This window comes from Alligator mississippiensis, chromosome 5 (genome assembly GCF_030867095.1).
Source record: "Alligator mississippiensis isolate rAllMis1 chromosome 5, rAllMis1, whole genome shotgun sequence".
Classification (NCBI taxonomy): domain Eukaryota; kingdom Metazoa; phylum Chordata; order Crocodylia; family Alligatoridae; genus Alligator; species Alligator mississippiensis.
In genome coordinates, this window is record NC_081828.1 from 139,931,653 (window position 1) to 139,946,250 (window position 14,598).

General features: G+C 41.7%; 1 protein-coding gene across 2 annotated transcripts in view; it reads right to left on the reverse strand.

Moving 5' to 3' along the window:
* LOC102569986 (collagen alpha-6(VI) chain) overlaps positions 1–14,598 on the reverse strand; it is a 111,873-nt gene that overhangs the window by 1,374 nt on the left and 95,901 nt on the right. For both annotated transcript variants that reach the window (XM_019497917.2, XM_059728798.1), the window contains 4 exons: positions 4,244–4,334; positions 2,947–3,612; positions 2,566–2,659; positions 1,719–1,987 (listed from right to left, as the gene is read on the reverse strand). In XM_019497917.2, the coding sequence (XP_019353462.2) occupies positions 1,719–1,987; positions 2,566–2,659; positions 2,947–3,612; positions 4,244–4,334 (1,120 nt within the window). The remainder of the gene's footprint in view (positions 1–1,718; positions 1,988–2,565; positions 2,660–2,946; positions 3,613–4,243; positions 4,335–14,598) is intronic.

Genomic DNA, 14,598 nt, shown 5'->3' on the forward strand with positions numbered 1-14,598 from the left:
AGAAGAGCAGCCAGCCCAGGGCTTCCTGCTCCCTTGTCTCTGCATACTGCAGAGCCCCCGCTCTGAGGCACACAGCACCTCAGTCAGCCATAGACTGGCTGGCTGGGGAGATGAGGAAGCAGGCTGGCTGGGGCGCAGTGTGCCTAAACTCAGGGGCTCCACAGCACATGGAGACAGTCTGTCTTTACATGATGCATCCCAACAGGCTGAGGCACAGGGTGCCTCAACACAGGGCTGCCTGCCGGCTAGCTGTACAATGAGGCACCCTGTGCCCCAACCAGCTCCCCTTGCAGCACATGGAACCCAGCCAGGAGCGAGAAGAGCTGGGCATGGGCAATTTACCCACAGTGGGAAAATGTGTTCTGCAACAAAGGGCATGTGCAGGGAGGTGCACTGCGGCACAAAGTAGTGGCTCAAATTTGTGCCGCTACTATTTGTGCCACTGCAAGCACATGTCCCTACTTGTCTGGATATGGCCAGTGTCATGAAAAGCAAAAACAGAAAAATATAATAGAACGCAGAAGGATTGCTTAATTTTATATTCTACATGTATCCTTCCTCACCCACAAATCAGTGCACTCTACACCCACCGATAGCTGAAGATCCCAGGCAGTTTTACGTGGAATTGTTGTGAACAAAATTGGTGGAACATATTTTTTTATTTTTTTTTTTAAATACTAGAGGAACAAATCAAGTTTTGGAAATACTAGATTACACCAGTGGTCTGAGCAGCTGCTATCATTGTTCAAACACTAAATCAAAATAGCCTAACAGTCCTAGGCTGCAGCTTGTAGACAGTATTTTATTTTCAGTGGAGCAGCCATTCAAATCAGAAACCCATACATGCTGTTTCATTTTGTGTTTTCCCTGGCAAAAATTATACCCAATTGTAGACCAAGGAAAAAAGAAATAGTGAACACAAGATTTAGGCAAGCATCAATCCTCTGGATCATGGTGTACGTGTAAGAGGTCTAGTCAGGTGACTTATGAATCCACTTATGACTATCTGCTTTGTGATGGTCTTACAACCATCACACCAAGACCTTCAAGGTATATGCAAAAGAATGGAGGAGTGGAGGTTGCCCAAGACCTACCAGATGTTCAGTGCCTTGATGGTTGTAGCTTTTGCCAGAGAGCAACAGATTAAAACTGCTGCTGACTGCCTTCACAAGGTCTGAAGAGCAGCTGCCTGGTTGGAAACTACCTGTTGGCTGCCTAGTTCTGTACAAAGATAGACTCCACTCCAAAGACAGATAGACTTCCACATGTATACAGGAAGTACATGTGTATTTCCTCTCCCCAACACCCATGCTAAGCACTCTTGTTCCAGGAGAGATCAGTCTTTCACAAGAGAGACCCAAGTAACAAGTTAGAATGCTGCAACTTGCTGACAATGTTAATAGTTTAGAACGCTTTGAAAATTCAATTTAATTCTAGCAACCAAGAGCCAGCTACTTGTTTCTGTTTTACTACAGATTTACATACCTACCCAAACATTACTGCACTAAACAACCCCAATTCTGCCTTTAGTTGCACATACAGAACTCTTACCATGAAAAATTAGGAATGCATAACATTTAGAAAACGTGTCTACAAATGACCAAAATTACTTAGCACTGAATAAGTACCGTGAGTCTGATCTAAAACCTGTTACAGTTAACAAGTGGCTTTCCAGTTAGTTCCAGGGTTTTAGATCAAGCCCTAAACTCCACACATACCGTGGTTAGTGAGAGCAGTTCCTGTTCCTACTGTCTCTTCTAAGTTTTCTTCATTGTTTTCTTGGCCTCCTTCATATCCCTTCCTCTCGCCTTCTTCCTTCTGGCCCTCTGTGAAATACTCACCACCCTCATAATCATATTCTTTTTCTCTAACATTTTCAAGTTCCTGAGTGGTCTCTGTAATTTCTCCTAATAATGTAGTTTCCGTTGGCTCTCTTTCTTCCAAACTCCTGCCAGGGTCCAGTTCATCAAATTGAGGGAAAGGTATGCTTCAGAGGGGATGGGAAAAAGCACACACCACATGTTAGCACTAGGGAGCACATGAAAAACATGCACAACATTCATTCATCAAATTATTGTTAGTGAAGATCTTCAGGTTAGACGTGTGTTTCTGTCAACAGTAATGAGAACTTAACCAGGGATTTCACAGGCATTTAGAGAGCTGCTGTAAAGTGCCCAGAGCGTCACATGCATCAGCGTCCCCATGTTGAAAAATGGCAGCAGGGTCACTGTAACCCCTGCTGCCATTTTTCAGCACAGAGACACTGACACATGTGATGCTGGAGCTGCTGGAGTGCAGTAATTACCATGCTTCAACAGACTTGAGACACGCTGTAATTACAGCATGTTGGACCAGCCTCGCTGCACATGTATAGGCGCCCAAAGAAAGCAAGTCCTTCATTAGGAGAGCAGATGTATACATACAGTGGCATTTCATACACTGCTAAAAAAGAATGTAGGGAACCTCAGGGGCCCATTGGGTCAGACGGGCATCGTGAGTTTTTGTAGGCAACAACCTACTTTGTCAGATGCTATGCATCTCTTAGTTGAGTAGAAATGATCATACCTTTCAAAAACAGCTACTTGTTCTTGTGCATCTCCTTGATCTAGCCTTTCACACTCTTCTTGTAGTTCTGGAGTAGGGTAACTGTTCATTTCACCTGTGAGGAAAAGGGCAGGGAGCTAAGCCTGAAATTTTTGAAGTCTCAAATAATGATAAATTTAAAGGAAAGCATGAAATTATTGTTGACTAAAAGCAAGCGTCTTCCAATAAAGAAGCATAATACAGCTAGATCAGCACCAAGAAGCAGGACAGAGCAAGGCAATAAAATAGCTTTAGAAATCACCCATACAATTTACAAGTGATGCCTGTTATACAATAACAGAGAATTCCAGGTTCATCTTTGTGTATGTATATCTGAAGTAAATGGGATTGTGTGCTACTTACGTTTTAGTAGATTTAGGAAGGCCCAAGTAAATTTCTCAGCATATGCCATTTCAAGATTCAAAACCCTGCCCATCTGCAATAAGTGCTGGTCTGTTGGGGAACTTGAGAGATCGATTAGCTCACTGTCACTAACTTTGTTTCCAAGTGCTAGGGTGAACATGATGAATCCTTGGCATTTGGCTTCTAGTGCAGCCTTTTTCAGTTTCTGTCTGTCCCAGGCACTCGTCTTACTTCCAACTATTGTAAATATGACCCTGTATTGTTTTGGGCTGGGAGCTTTGAAAAATATGTTCTCAACTGTCCACTGTAAGGCATGACCAATGGCAGACGGCCCTTCCAGTTGGTGAACAGATTCTTGGATATACTTCTTCATCACGTTTTTACTGCTGTACGTGACTAGATCAAACTCTGGGTTCACTGGCTGTCTACCACTGCTGGGTGTAAAGTCTCTTGGAGCGTGCTGTACCAGAGCTACTCTAGCTCCTGCTAGAGAAGGCTGTGGGGCGATAATGAAGTGATCTACCATAGTGCTCACAAAGTCTTTGGCTGTCTCAAATTCTTCACTGGCAATGTTGCGAGAACTGTCCATGATATAAGCGATGTCCATGTTCACCATGACAGGAGGGGGGAAAGGAACCTCACAGTTTATATCTGGTTTACATTTATCTAGGGAGAAAACATAAGCAGATAAACTATTTTGCAGTGTTAAAAGAGCCAATCAAATCCTTAATTGAGCCATTTTGGTTTTTATTTAAAGTTTATCTTATAAATCAGTTTGACAATTAGAAATCTTATTAATGTGCTAAGTAACATGAACAGACTCTCTCTAAATGATGTCCTGATATTCCATGAAAATTATAAATAGTTGGTTGAAAAAAAAAGTTTCCTGAAAACATTACCCTGCAGCTGAAGAGCTCTTGTGTATTGTTTCCAAGAAAACTGAACAAAATAAAGACTATTGGAACAAGCTCCATTTTTTCTCTCCGATTATTGTCCAGCATTCCTAAATGCATTTCTATGGAAAACCTCTCCCATCATTGAAAGTTTCAGTAAATGAACCTTATTTCCCAGAACCAGCATACTATTTAGAGTAACTTCTACTATATGTGCAATGGAACACTCGAATTATTTTACATCAACCAAGCAGGAACAATTAAATAGCACTCTTATTTTTGAGAAACTAATTTTTACCATTCATCTTGGCTAGAAAATTGTTACACTAAGAGTTAGAAGGTTTGTTGCTGCAAAATTAAGTACGCCAAAACAGCAAACAATGTGTTTTTGTAAATAGCCTTACCATAGCAAAGTGCACAATACTCAATTCTCTCCAAGTGTTCATTTTGTTGATTTTCCCAAACAAACAGCTGAAATCTTCCAGTGTCATCATTCTGTATTTAAAAGAAAACATGCAATAGTCTAAACTAGAAATGCACTAAAAAAAACTGTTTTCCTAATTGTTAATATGATTTATCTGCTGCAGTCTATCCATTACTCATGGGTTTTGCTTATATCATATTAGTGAACAGGTACAAGCAAAAAATTGCAAAGATTTTTGGGTGCCATTTTGATAACCTGTGAGTTTCACAGGTCTTAATTAGAACATTTAATGTGCAGAGAAGATGGAGCGTGGGCAATGGAAAAGAGGATAAAAAAATCCTACTGTCTACAGCAGTCAATTTCTCTTAAAGGGTAAAGTGATCTTACAGTGAAAGGAAAGTTTTGTCAAGAAGTTTTTGTACTGAGACTCAAGAGATTAGGTATCTTATCCTGGTTCTACCAGAGCCATTCCATGTTACTTTGGACAAGTCACTAAGGGTATGTCAAATCAGCAGAATACAGTATTGTGCAGCGATATATATATATAAGCTAGTTCTGAAAGAGTTAGTTCAGGTGCCAGAAGAGGGATAGCCCATTAGCCAAGGCAGAGCTAAGTACTAATTAGCTGTGCTGAGACATTCCCTGCCTGCCAACCAGAGATACTACAACTTACTTTCTCATTTCTTTCATCTTTCCTGTCTATTTAGATTGCAAACTGTTTAAGGTAAGAACTAACTTCTTATTCTGTGTTTGTATAGGTCTAGGCATATTAGACTGACAGGTGCCATTGTAACACAAATAAAAATCCCATCAGATTGTAATTAAATTGTGGAAGAAATCAAACTTTGCGTTGTGGTTGTATTAGAATTGGCAGATCCACTATGTAAGTAGGAACTGTGAATTAAGGTTAAAGAAAAGAGTTAAGAAACTGTATTGGTGTTGTCAGTGAATGAATCCCTGTGTGAATTGAGTTAAGTTCTGCAAAGAACTATGAGGTCTTTCTCAAGCTAGGAGTGGAAACCTTGTGCAGCTGCCCCGAGGACACCAGACTGTATACTCTTCGAAAGCAAGGGTGCAAGGTGGAAACTCTTAAACTGAAGGAGATCAGGATTGTGAGACAAACTTTCCCTACCCCCACTCTCATGAATGAGCCGTGTCTAACAGTGAGCAACTGCATTGTGTGCCAGTGCTATGGACATTAGCCACAGCATTTCTGTGCCACTAGCAAATCTCACGACCTGACCGGACACCCTCAATAAGCCTCTCCTGTGTGAAAGACCTGTGTGAATTGAGGTTAAGGACATGGGGAGCGGAGGGTCTAAGGATGTACCGGCTCTGCCAAAAGGGACTCCAGCATTGTACATGTACACACACTATGGCCATAAGAGTTGTAAGTTTCTAGGTAAATGGAATTGGTATACCAGAGATGATGCTAGCTTGCAGTTTCCCCTGGAGGGAACATTTGATTTAAGTAAAATCCTTCATCTCCGCGGAGCCTTTGAGTCAAGAGGCAGTAAAACACCACAGACTCGGTGGGATACATTTTTTGATTGCAGAAGTATGCAGAAGCTTCCAAAAGACGTCAAGAATCTCAAGTTCGGAGACTTAAGGACTCCCAAGAAAAACTCAGATCTCAGATAAAAGAATTAAAACAGAAAAGTGCACCAAAAGGGGATCCCCCATCAACAACATCATCAGCACCAACACAACTTTATCCACAATTGACTGAGAATGAATCTGTAGAAGACCTAATTGATTTTCTGAATCTGTAGAAGACCTAATTGATTTTTTCAGTGTGCCACCCCCATACCTTTCCCAGGCACAATCTGAACCCGAGGAAGTTCAAAGTAACCAAATAGATTCTTCCTGTGAAATCAGCACACCCCATCAGAAAACCATCGCTCAACAACCATCACCTGCCCCTGGGGCATGCCCACGGCCACCGGAGACATGGCATCTGTCTCCTGAAGCCTCGACCTCCTCTTATTTAAGGTCAGGCACCCAATATGGTCCAGTTCCACCTGTAAAAATGAAAAAGACTCATCTTATGCCTTTACCCCAACTCCCAGGGCAGGGTCCAAATGGGGAAACTACAGTCACAGTGCCCCCTGGACCCCAGGAGATCTCCTAAACCTTGTTAAGCAATTCCCCAATATCAGGGAAGAACCCCAGAAGTTTAGAGAGGAATTGGAAACTGTAATCAATTGTTATGAGCCAACATGGACAGATTTAAACCAATTAATGAGAAGTGTTCTGTCCTCCGAAGTCCGTAGCCATCTCATTGCACAGGCTAATTGGCCTCCTCAAGACCCCAGAATGGGAGGTCGCTTAGTAAGTGCCCGAGAACGCCTTCTTGAATCCGTGCTTAAAATCTGCCGCAGGAAAACTGACTGGGCCAAAATAAATAACTGTAAACAAAACAAAGGAGAATTCCCAGCAGACTACATGGATCGCTTGAAACTCGTATCTGAAAGACATTCCGGGATTGAAGATGCAGCTGAAACTGCCCCAGAAGCAGTTGCCGCCACTTTTGTCCAAGGACTTCTTTCTAAAGTCCAGGAACAGCTGTGTATAATTCCTGTAGGTTGGCAAACTAAGACGCTTACAGAATTAGTCACCATTGCTAATCACTGTACAGCCTGCCAAGAAAAGAAAAAGGAATCCACAGAAACTAAGCTAATGTCTTTACAACTACAAACTTTTAGCAGAGGTAGAAGCCGAGGTTTCTATCAAGGACAATTCAGAGGCAGGGGACGTGGTCATGGGATGGGATGAGGAGAATTTCAGTCCCAGAATAATGGCAGTTGTTATTATTGTGGCCAACCAGGACACTGGAAGGCTCAATGTCCTCACCAGCCTGGCCAGCCGGGGATGACATTTAGCCAGCCACCACCTCCTCTCACTCAATTTTCTGTCCAGAATTAAGAAGCCTCCTCTTAGGACACCCTGAGGAATGATAACATCATCACAGCCCCACTTCTCTCACTTAATCAAGAGGATCCCTTCGTTTCCCGTTTAATAAGCGGTACTCCTACAAAACGTTTAGTAGATACCGGCACAAGTCGCTCTACTCTCCGAGCTGAAGAATTTTCTACAGCCACCCTCTCCTCTGCTGTTGTAAACGCTGTAGGAATTTCTAATCGGATAGTTCCTCATCCTGTTTCCCAACCCTTACATATTTCTCTCGGCCCCGTTTCTGATCAACATGCTTTTCTCCTCAGTCCTTGTTCTCCTGTTAATTTGTTAGGCAGAGATTTGCTTTGTAAACTCGGCTATACTATTTATTGTTCTCCTAATGGTGTTTATTTGGATGTTCCCCGTGTTAATTAAATGGCTGTACTTGCTACCCTCACTAGCTCACTTCCTGAGCCTGAGTCCCCTAATCTTACTGTGTTACAAGAGGAAATCATAAAGGCTGTCCCTCCGTTTCTCTGGACCCAACATGCTAGTGAAGTAGGGCAAATTCATACTGCCCAGCCTGTAAAAATTAGATTAAACCCAGCTAAGCCATTACCTAAAGTTGCTCAATATCCTTTACGCCCAGAAGCTGAAGAAGGGATACGCTCTGTTATAACAGCTCTTTTGAAGCAAGGTATCATTGTCCCGACTAAGAGCCCTTGTAATACACCTATTCTTCCTGTAAAGAAACCTGGGAAGAATACCTATCATTTTGTACAAGACCTCCATGCAGTAAATTCTGCAGTTTTACCTACTTTTCCTGTTGTACCAAATCCAGTCACTATCTTGTCCTGTATTCCTCCTAATGCCTGTTATTTTACTGTTGTTGACTTGCGTTCTGCATTTTTTTCTATCCCTGTACACCCTGATAGCCAATTTCTCTTTGCATTCACCTATCAGGGACTTCAGTATACCTGGACTCAATTGCCCCAAGGCTATACTGAATCCCCTTCTCTTTTTTCTCAAATTCTGAAGAAGGATTTAGATGACATAATATTTAAAGAAAATTCTGTGCTTGTGCAGTACGTTGATCATCTGCTCTTGGCATCTACCTCCCTTAAAGCCTGTAAAGCTAATTCTTTAACTCTTCTCACCTCTCTTGCCCTAAAAGGCCATAAGGCGTCTAAAGAAAAGCTACAACTTTGTCTCCCTCGTGTCCACTATTTGGGTCATATTTCCGCTGGAGAACGACTGCTTTCTTCTTCCAGGATAGAAGCTATTCTTAAAATCCCTAGACCAACTACTGTGTCCCAAATACATACTTTCTTAGGCATGGCTGGCTACTGCCGCCAGCAGATACTTGGCTATGCCTCTATAGTCAAGCCACTGCAAAACCTGACTCTTGTTAATACCCCTGAGCCTTTGCCCTGGACTTCAGAAGCTGAAGCCGCTTTTGCCTCTATTAAACAAGCTCTGTCGGAAGCTCCTGCCCTAGGCCTTCCTGATTATACTAAACCATTTATTCTTTTTTGTCATGAAAGACAGATTTGCACTTGCTGTGCTCACTCAAGCACATGGAGACAAGCACTGTCCCATAGCTTATTATAGCTCTGCTCTTGACCCAGTTGCAGCCGGACTTCCTCCATGTTTTTGTGCTGTAGCTGCAGCTGCTATTACTGTTGAACTGTCCTGTACCCTTGTATGAGGTTCTCCCCTTACTGTTGCTGTCCCACATGCTGTAGCAGCCCTTTTACTAAAAACTAAAACTCAACACCTTTCACATGCTAGATTGACTAAGTATGAAATTTTGCTTCTTTCTGCTGGAAATATTACTTTAACTAGATGCCTTGTTTTAAACCCTGCCTCCCTATTGTCTACTCCTTTAGATGGTGAACCCCACAATTGTATTGCTGTTACTGCCCACCTAACAATGCCCCACACTGATCTAAAGGACACCCCCTTGCAAAACCCAAATCGAGTATTTTATGTTGATGGGTCATGTCAAAGAAACTCAAAAGGTTCTCTTGTTGCAGGATATGCAGTATGTTCCCAACATGATGTTACAGAAAGCCATCACTTGCCCAATGTGTATTCAGCTCAAATTGCTGAGCTTGTGGCCCTTACCAGGGCTTCCACCCTAGCCTCTGGTACCTCTGTTAATATTTACAATGATTCTCGCTATGCCTTTGGTATTGTACATGATTATGGTCAACTTTGGAAGCAAAGAGCCTTCCTCACGTCAGTAGGTGTCAAAACTAGTAATGGTTCATATGTAAATGCCTTGTTAAATGCTTTACAGTTACCTTCTGCTGTTGCTATTATTAAATGCCAAGCTCACCAGAACCCTTATGATGATGTTACACGTGGGAATGCTCTGGCAGACTCTGCTGCCAAAGCTGCGGCTATTTCCGCTCCTCAGGCTACACCTGTGTTTTTGTCTATCTCAACTAACCAGTCTCCACTGGCAAGTCTTCATGACATTGCCCTCCTCCAAGATGAGGCTCCAGAACCAGAAAAATATACGTGGAGACTGGCTTGGTGTTTGTTACACCCTAACCATTTGTGGCGCTCCCCAGACGACCGCCTGGTTGCCCCAATGGTCCTTCTTCCCTATCTTGCTCGCATACACCATGGCATAGCACATGTGAGCACAGGGGGGATGATAGAAGCTGTTAAGCTTGATTGGTTTGCTCCAACCTTTTCATCTGTGGCTCAACAATACTGTTATACCTGCCCTATTTGTCAAGCCCATAATGTGGGAAAACCTGTAAAAACAAAAAAGGCAGCACATCACCACCTTGGGGGCCGTTTGTAAATTTACAAATAGATTTTATTCAAATGCAGAAATGTTGTTCTTATGAATATGTTCTTGTTATTGTATGTATGTTCTCTGGATGGGTAGAAGCCTACCCATGTGCAAAAGCTGATTCCATCACTGTGAGCAAAAAGTTACTCAGAGACTTTATTCCAAGGTTTGGTATTCCTTTATCTATAAACTCCGATACAGGAACTCATTTTACTGGGCAGATAATGAAAGAAGTCTGCAAAGTCCTGCAAATCCAGCAGAACTTTCATTGCCCGTACCATCCACAGGCCTCAGGCCAAGTAGAACGCCAAAATGGCATTTTAAAAAATAAACTGGCCAAACTTTGTGCTGAAACTCACTTAAAATGGCCAGATGCACTTCCCATAGCCCTTATGAGTATGAGATCTACTGTAAATCAAAAGACCGGACTTAGCCCACATGAAATCCTGATGGGAAGACCATGAGGCTCCCTGCCTCACCACCTGTTGCCTCCCACTTTTGTGATATACATTTACTTGATGATACTATTCTAGACTACTGTATGGCACTAATGAAGTGTGTCAAGGCTTTTCATTCACAGGTACAAGCAACTCTCCCCAAGGAACCAGATGAGCCATGCCATTCTATCCTGCCCGGTGACTGGGTTCATGTAAAAGTCCATCAACGGAAGTCATCGCTGGAACCCTGCTGGAAAGGCCCATTCCAGGTACTCCTGACAACTAACACTGCAACAAAGGGTCAAGGACTCCAACCCTGGATCCATGCTTCACACACTAAGAAAACATCAGCCCCGTTAGATTTAAAGTCTCCTCCATATCAACCTTGTAATCAGCCTCCACAGACTGGCAGTGAGCCTAGCGCCTGACAACAGGAGAGCTCAAGACCAGTAGTGAGCCAAGTGCCTACTGGCGAAGAGGATTTGCCACTACAGAGCAAAGAGGATTTGCCACTACAGAGCGAATAAAATGTACCCCAATGACACCACTATGCCCTTCGGGAAAGGAAAAAGGCCTCTACCTAGTTCCTGGTTCCCGAGGTGGGGTTGGTTAGTCATGACTTGGATACTTCTCAGTCTTTCCTTCTGTATCATCTTATATGAACTTAAAGACTCACCAGCTAAAAGAAACTTTGTAAATCAGACTAGACTTCAAACCAGGTCAAAAAGATCACTCCCATACTGGTATGCTTACCGAAACGCTTTTCTTCAACTGTCTTATCAATATGCAAAGGATTTAAATGTTTCCAAATGTTGGATATGTTCCCACTTGCCTCCTAGTACAATGATAGGGGTGCCCATGATTGCTTTATCCCTTAAGTGGACCGACTTTTGTGATATGTATGACCCACAGCACAACTACAGTGAGTGCCAAGGATTTTGGTCAAATCACACCTTTTCCCCAACATCTTCCTCCCTCTTCTGATCCTGCTACATTTCTACATATCCAGTTAGCCAGAAAAGTTCCCGGACTTTTGTGTTATAAATATAATGGTACCAGATGGGTAGGAACTAGTACCTGTAATTATACTATTGATTGTTCTTCAATGAACAATAATGTGCACCTTGAAATTAAGGGATACGGAAAGATAACATTTAACTGTTCAGCATGGGCACCAACCATCATTTTAAATAGTACTCATGCTCAAAACAGGAAATGGGTGGCATATAATGGAACTTATTATATTTGCGGAGATCGTGCATATTTTTGGTTGCCTGGCAACTGGTCAGGATCATGTTATATTGGACATATTACACCAGCTATTCAACATTTGTCTTCCCTTCCTTCCAGAGCAGTAAGGGAAAAAAGGGAAATCACTGAAGAAGAACGACTTGGTGCTATAATGTTTCCTATGTATGGTGTGGCCAGGACCATTAAAGAAATAAGATTGTTAACTAATATATTAAAACAAGTAAGTAATGATACTGCAGATTCTTTAGACCAACTGTCCCAAGAGATGGTAGCGCTGCAAACCATGGTTTTGCAAAATCGCGTGGCTCTAGACTTTACTTTAGTCAGTAAAGGAGGAGTCTGTGCTTTAATAGGGAAAGAATGTTGTACTTATATTCCCGATAACTCAGAAGAAATTCAGGATTTGACTGCACATATTCGGAAAGAAACAGCCAAATTGCACAAGTCAGACAGTTGGAATTTCAGTTCTTGGTTCAGCTCCATTTTTAGTTCCTTGGGCTCTACAGTTATTCATGGTCTGTTAATATTGTTTGTTATTTTTTTTTGAAGTATACCTAGTACTTATGCTAATACGATGCTGCTTAAGTTGTGCTGCTAAGCAAATGCAAAATAGCTTGTTAACCTCTGTGCAAAGAAACGAAGTGTATAATATGTATGTTGAACTAATGGAAGGTAAAGAGACAGAAGAATTAGAAGTTAAAAGGCTCATGGCTATAAATATGTAATATGTTGGGCCAAAAAGGCCACAAGGGGGGAATGTGGAAGTAAGTTTAACCAGGCCTCTTACTTGACTAAGAGGAGAGACAAAGAGAGAGAGAGAGAGAGAGAGAGAGAGAGAGAGAGAAGAGAAAAAGATGCTGATGCTATATGTTTCAAAATGTTCCAAGATAAGAAAAAACCTTCATGCCTTGTTTTGTCTTGATATATTAAGCTGTGTGTGCAGATTTTAACCTCCTCCTCTCCTTCGGACTAGAAGCTGATAACTGTTCCCAAAACTTAGTGTTTTCTTTTCTGAAAAAGTAAACTACTTACGTGTGACAAACAAATGATCAACATCTTTCTGTTTCTCTCAAGGTTGCTTTGTCTGAACCCTGCATCTTTTCTCGCTGTCTAAAGTATAAATATGCTTGTAAACTTGTAGAGGTCAGAGTTCCTTTAAGAGCTCTCCCTGTGATCACTTGTATAGCTTTAAATAAACCTAGATGGCTCTGCCAATTCTAATAGAACCACAACGCGAAGTTTGATTTCCCTGCCTGCCAACCAGAGATACTACAACTTCCTTTCTCATTTCTTTCGTCTTTCCAGTCTATTTAGATTGCAAACTGTTTAAGGTAAGAACTAACTTCTTATTCTGTGTTTGTACAGGTCTAGGCATATTAGACTGACAGGTGCCATTGTAACACAAATAAAAATCCCATCAGATTGTAATTAGATAGGAAAAACCTGATGCACAAAGACACTGCTTTACTTAATGCAGGGAGCTACTACTTTTAGAGAGAGGTTCAAAGCAGCTTCCATTTGGGAATCCAGAGTTCTGCTTTGCCTTCAAACACTACCTTCTAGGGTATGTCTCACTATGTAAAGAAACATCTGAGAAAGGGGCCAAGTCGTTCTTGCAAGACGGGATGAAGTCTTAGCAGGGGCCCTTGTTATTTTCATGGTACACAGGCTTAACTGAAGATAGGACATAACCTTACATTTGAGCTTTCATAGCAACAAAGGGTGTGGTTTTTTTAAACGGTAGTGAAAGCAGCCACTTAAAATGAGAAGTAAGCAGTAAATCTGTGCAGCAAAGTGTAGTTAATCAGAAGTAGATAGTCCATAAGGCACTATTCTGGCCTGCCTTCTGCCTGATCAGAAGTAGTTAAAGACCAAGTATGGAACAGTTGTTATACAGAAGGCAGGGTAGCTGTCTCAACAGCTGTTATGGTTAAACCTAGTTATGTAAATGAGTAAGACTACTCAAAAGGGAAAAGAACTGTTAATAGTTCTAGAACAAAGCAGAAGGAACAGGTAAGTCATAATGAGCCATTGTCTGTGTTAAGTACATGGTGTTGAGTAAAGTTTTATGAATTTCTGCTCTTAGTCCAGTATGTTCCGTATTGTGTTGGTTTCCTTCGAAGACAATTATTGTCATATCAGATGCAGTGGCTGTTCTGTGAAAGTGTAATGCTGCTGGTGGTTCTGTCCTTTATCATGTTTCTGTTGGCGTTAAGCCGCTTCTGCCCCAAGTTTTGCTTTTCCCTAATAATCCATGTTGTTTGAATTTAATTTAGATTTTGTAGCGTTTCTGCCATTTGTTGGATTGGCAAACCCTGGAATAAAGAATAAGGCTTAAACAGTGCAATATGTTAAAGTAAATATTAGATGCTACATGAGGCAAATTTTGTTTGGATTACATCCCCTTACGTTCTTTGACTTTGCAAAGCATCTGTAATAGAAGCCATAAACCACATAGATTGTAAAACATGCTTTTTTTTGCTAACATGAGCAGTCATGTGGGAGCTAGACACATGCCTATTACTACTATGGATTTCAGTTTGTTTTGGCACAAAATGCAGATGGACTACAGTTGAACAAAGGAAACAAATAGGGATAGTCTCTTAAAATGTAATGTGAACATGTCAAACACGTTTATGATACGACATGCTGCCGTTGTATTATTAACTGTATTCACAGGCTTAAGATACACAAGATACTCAAGCTAGAACAGGGGTCTCAAACTTAACCCATAAGCTGCGGCATGTGACCCAGGGGCTGTTACAAGTGCTGTGAATCTGGGTGGCAAGTATTTTGGTAATCTTTTACTTTTTAGCTCTTTATAGCAAAGCCAGAGTGATTTGACCTTCCACAAGAGGAATCTGAACATAAACTGCATTATAGCCTGTTTGCATCTAACATCATTATTATTGAAAAAAACCCTAGTGAAAAATGAGGGGTACG